The 4992-nt window shown below is 53.0% G+C and overlaps 1 protein-coding gene across 1 annotated transcript; it reads left to right on the forward strand.

Annotated features, from left to right (window-relative positions):
* Positions 1–264: 264 nt before the first annotated feature.
* LOC308512372 (melanoma antigen preferentially expressed in tumors-like) lies at positions 265–3231 on the forward strand (the record flags this gene model as incomplete). The annotated part of the gene is made up of 4 exons (XM_081082141.1): positions 265–557; positions 944–1493; positions 2032–2039; positions 2676–3231. 4 exons carry the CDS (start codon positions 265–267, stop codon positions 3229–3231), a joined length of 1407 nt encoding a protein of 468 aa, XP_080938267.1.
* Between the last annotated feature and the right edge of the window lie 1761 nt (positions 3232–4992).

The following is a 4992-nucleotide window of genomic DNA, read 5'->3' on the forward strand; positions in this document are numbered from 1 at the left end:
CAGTTGTCATCTCACCCCTCCTTGGTGCCTGGTTCTTGTCCTGCCAGTGGCAGAGGAGAGGCAGGGCTGAGTGGCTTTGAGATTCTAAGCAGAAAACGGGGTTGGGGTAATTTGGGGGGCGCTCCAGTTGTTGCTGGGGGAGTGCCTTTGGCCCTCAGCTGGTCCCTCTGAAGGGAGAAGGGCCGGGTTTGCTCATGCTCAGCCTGACAAGATGCCTTGCTCCTGACTGTCTCCCATGATCTCTTTCATAGCAGCTTCATGGGGATGAGCCTCCCAGCTCCACGCAGACTCCTGGAACTGGCATGTCAGAGCCTGCTGCGGGATGAAGCCTCAGCCATCGCTGCTCTGGAGTGGCTTCCTATGGAGCTCTTCCCACCTCTGTTCATGGCAGCCTTCGCTGGGAAGCACAGCAGAGTCCTGAAGGCCATGGTGCAGGCTTGGCCCTTCCCCTGCCTCCCTCTGGGGGCCCTGATGAACCATCGGCAGCCTTACCAGGATATCTTGCAGGCTGTGCTTGAGGGACTCGATGTCCTGCTTGCCCAGGACACTCGACACAGGTATGGGGGATTCAGTTGCCTGGTAGCACCCTGGGGATCTGAGCAGTTACAGCTGGGATCCGAGAGTGTGCAGGGCCAAAGGGAGAACTGAGGCAGGCCTTGGAGCCACTGCTGGGGTCATTGTGGGAACAGGCTTCGGATATATATGGCTGGTGAAAATGCCGAGGGTGACCGAAGGGACACGAGCCCACTCCTTCCTGGTGGCACCTAAATGTACCAGGAATGGGGACCATGAAGGATCCCAGTAGCACCAGGAGCAGGTGATTCTGGGACATTGAGTCAAAAGTCCAGTCAGGTGTCTGGCCCAGCTGCCCAGATTCCTAGACTCATGGTCTTATTCCTTGTTATCATAATGCACCCCAGCATAACTCCTATTTTCTCCACAGGAGATGGAAACTGCAGGTGCTTAATTTACAGAAGAGAGTTCATCAGGAGTTCTGGATTGTGTGGGCCGGAACCAGAGCCCATCTGTGCTCACTGCTGGAGCCTGAGGCCCCGCAGCCCATGAGGAAGAGGGGGAAAGTGCGCAGCTTAACGGCCAGGCCAAGTCCACCCTTGGCCCCTGTGGAGCTGTTAGTAGACCTTTGCCTCAAGAAAGGTGTCCTTGATGAGTCCCTCAGCTACCTGATTAAGAAAATCAGCGAGAGGAGAGGTTTGCTGCACCTTTGCTGTAAGAAGCTGAAGGTTTTTGCGATGTCGAAGCAAAACACTAACATCCTGGATATGGTGCAGCTGGACTCTGTCCAGGATTTGGAGGTAAACTGTACCTGGAAGCTGTCCACCCTGAGGAAGTTCGCTCCTTACCTGGGCCAGATGGGCAATCTGCGCCGGTTCCGTCTCTCCCATGTCTTCACGTCTTCTCACACCACCTTGGAGGAGGAGGAGCAGTGTGTTAGCCTGGTCACCTCTCAGTTCCTCAGCCTGCCCCACCTCCAGGAGCTCAATTTGAATGATGTCTCCATCCTCAGAGGCCGCCTGGACGAGATCCTCAGGTGAGGGGTGGCGAGCTTTCCCTGACGACCAGATCGAGTCCCTTTCCATTTCAGTGCACAGTGATGGGCTCTCCTGTGTGCAGTCCCTCAGCAGTGCTAGAGTGCCTGAGCCACTAGACGGTCCACACAGTCAGTGTCTTGTTCACCGCTCTGTCACCTTGCATGTTGTGACATAACCCCCCAGACAAAGGTAGGACATATGCACTAGGACAGAGGCTACTAAAGGGACTCCTTGCTAGGAATTGGCGTAATGGAGGCTTCAGGCCAGGAGATGGTAGCTTTGGGCATCCTTGTAAGTGGTGTGGAAGGGAAGATGATGCAATAGAACCAAGTGAGGATTGCAATGACAAGGGGAAAGCCAATCAGAGGTGAGGTTTCAGGGGTTAAGTTCCGTACTTAGAGATTTGGCCATGGCAGCCTTTCACTCCAAACCTGCCTCATTCACCTGTCTGCCAAGGGTTGCCATAGGCTCTTGCAAACAGAATGCGTGGTAAATGCAGGGTTCCTGAGGGAGTCATTACGAAATTGGATAGGTGGTTTGTAAACAGTGCAGTGTTCTAAGTTCCTGGAGGGTGTCAGCTCTCGTTTGATGTTGCCTGACTGTGCCCAGGTTAGCCCTTTCTGCACAACTGCCAGAGGCCTCATTGGGCTAAGAGATGATGGTGACAGGGGTCTAGGCTGTGGCTGGAAGGAAGCCCGAGTTGCAGGCATTTCAGGACATGTCTCCAATACTAAAATGCACTGGTTGCCTCCTGCTTCAGACCCTGGGTCAGGCTCCTTTCTGAGCTCCTCCCATCTTTACCTCCCACCTTTATGTTCACAACACCTGTGTGTTTGGGCTGGGCTGTATGATGTGCTCCACTTGACGGATGAGTAAATGGAGTGTGTGAGGTTTCATCCAGTTGAATCCATCACGGAGCAGATAACAGATGGGGAAAGATTCCACTCAAATTTGCTCTGACTTGAATGTCACTTTTCACTGTGCAACATCCTGGGTTTGATCATCATCCGGAACACTCTAGGCTTTGGTGACATGGGCCTCTTTACCCTGAAGGCCTGCATCATCCTCACCTGCCTCTGCCCACCAGGTCCATCCCCCACATGTAACTGTTCTATGTCTCCCCAGGTGCCTGAGGACCCCCTTGGCGACCCTGTCCATCACTAACTGCCTGCTTTTCGAAAGAGACTTGAGACATCTATCCCAGCAACTGAACGTCAGCCAGCTGAAAGGCCTGAGTTTCAGTGGGCTCAACCTGACCAATATCAGTTCTGGGTCACTCCGATTTCTTTTAGAGAGAGCCTCCCCCACTCTCCAGGACCTGGACTTGGATAAGTGTGGGATCATGGATGCCCAGTTCCTGGACATCCTGCCAGCCCTGAGCCACTGCTCCCAGCTCACAACCCTAAGTTTCTGTGAAAACCCCATCTCCATGATCGTCCTGGAGGACCTGCTTCGCCACATTGTTGGGCTGAGCAAGCTGAATTGCGTGATTTATGCGGCCCCCCTGGAGAGTTACGAGGAAAGGAGCGGCACCATCAACCTGGGCCGACTTGCCCAGATGCATGCCGTGCTGAAGCATATGCTGCAGGAGTTGGGGCGGCCCAGCATGGTCTGGCTCTGCGCTTACCCCTGTCCTCACTGTGGCTGTAGTACTTTCCTTGACCCAACTCCCATTCTGTGATCCTGTTGCTTGAGTGTCCAGCTGGGTGTACATCTCATAGGCTTTACTCTGGGCCCTTGGGCACTGAAACCTGGACATAAGTATACCGTACAGGAACACAGCAGCCAGTTTCAGACAAATACTCAGGGTGGGGGGAAATGCTGACAGGGGACTCAATGGTTTCTTTGGGGAGATTTGTCCTAAGGAGTTAGAAATATCCACCTGAATCTCTCGGGGAGAGACTGAGGTTTGGGTGGTAGATGCGGGGATTACCTTTGCTTGAATGGTTGTGAATAAATGTCAGTAATAAAGAGAACTGGATGTTAACCATCTGGTGTCCTCCATGACATGTTAACCCAACTCTCCCACCTGCAGTTACTGGCCAAGTAAGAAGGCATGAGCATCGTGATGCGCAGACACTAGGCTGGTTGAGGTTGGTCCCAGGAGATCACATCACCATTTATACTTTCTGGTTTGGTGGTTCTTTCTGGTGCACCGGTACCTACTCACTCACCTCTGTGACTGTTCAGTGGGTCAGCGCACACAAGGTGCGTCCACAGGGATTGGAAAAAGTGGCTTCCAGTGAGCACCACTGTGGTACAACTACTCTGGGGCCATCACAGGTAACTAGTCCAGTCCCTGGACTAAAACTCCTCCCCACTGGGAGCCTCCATCGCTGGCCTGTGGCCGCTCCATGGTAGGGCTTCCCTGTGCACCAGTCAGGCCCCTAGTACTGAAAGGGATATCAGCCTGCCAGGGACCCAGACCACTGGCCTCACAAGTCCAGGCCTGTCATTCCCCTGGATACATCCCCTTCTTGAATTCAAGTTCCTGTGGCCTGTAAACACATTTACATTCTTTTCAGCAAAATACTAAGCTGGCATAAACCCCTGCTTTGTTCTGTGTCCTGTCCTAAGAATACGACATCCTTTTGTAGAGGATGGTCTAATGTTCGAAGACTTTCCCCTCATGATCCTCCTTCCCATCAATCAAGGAGGTGGTAAAGCATCTCTGAGCCAGTGACAGACCCCGGTTCTAAAGAGTGGACAACCTCAAGCCAGTTCCCGGAGAGCACTTAAGTGGACACAGGTGAAGGTCACACCGGGGAGATGGGGGTATGGAGGGCCACCCTGAGGGGCAATACAACCAAGTGAAAGGGAGATGTCCTAGTGTGCTGTTGGATCCCACAGTCAATGGACAGTTAGCTGCTCAGCATGGAACAGGCTCCCTGCCCACCTGCCACCTCATTCTGGCCCTAGGCTGTCTCAGTTTGCTCACTGAGTCGCCTGCCAGAGGACCACCTAGGGAGAAGGCCACACATCCAGGCCCGGGGCACGGCTCCATTTGCCTGTATGTCTCCCTAAATGTGAGGAAGTCAGTCCTGGTTTTTCTCCTTCTACTGCCTCTCATTCAGTGCCAGCCACTCATGTGCTTGCTGCTCTCTGCTGGGTGTCAGCAGCTTCCTAGCTTGTCACATACAGCACCTGGCCCTTCGTTCTCTTTTTATTGCCATTCCTTTCTTTTTCTTCTACCTTCCACTCTTCTAGCTTGGGCCCATCAGCATATAAGCACATTTTTCTGTTTGTTAGTACAATTCTTATTGTTTTCAGAGAGGAAGGGAGAGGGAGAGATGGATAAAACATCAATAATGAGACAAAATCATTGGTTGGCTTTCTCCTGCACATCCACCTGGAGATCCAGGCGTAAACTCCAGCCCCTGCTCCAACTGAGAATTGAACTAAGTCCTCTTGGTTCATAGGCCTACTGAGCCACACTGGCCAG

Source organism: Myotis nattereri (genome assembly GCF_964212035.1).
Source record: "Myotis nattereri genome assembly, chromosome: Y".
Taxonomy (NCBI): Eukaryota; Metazoa; Chordata; class Mammalia; order Chiroptera; family Vespertilionidae; genus Myotis; species Myotis nattereri.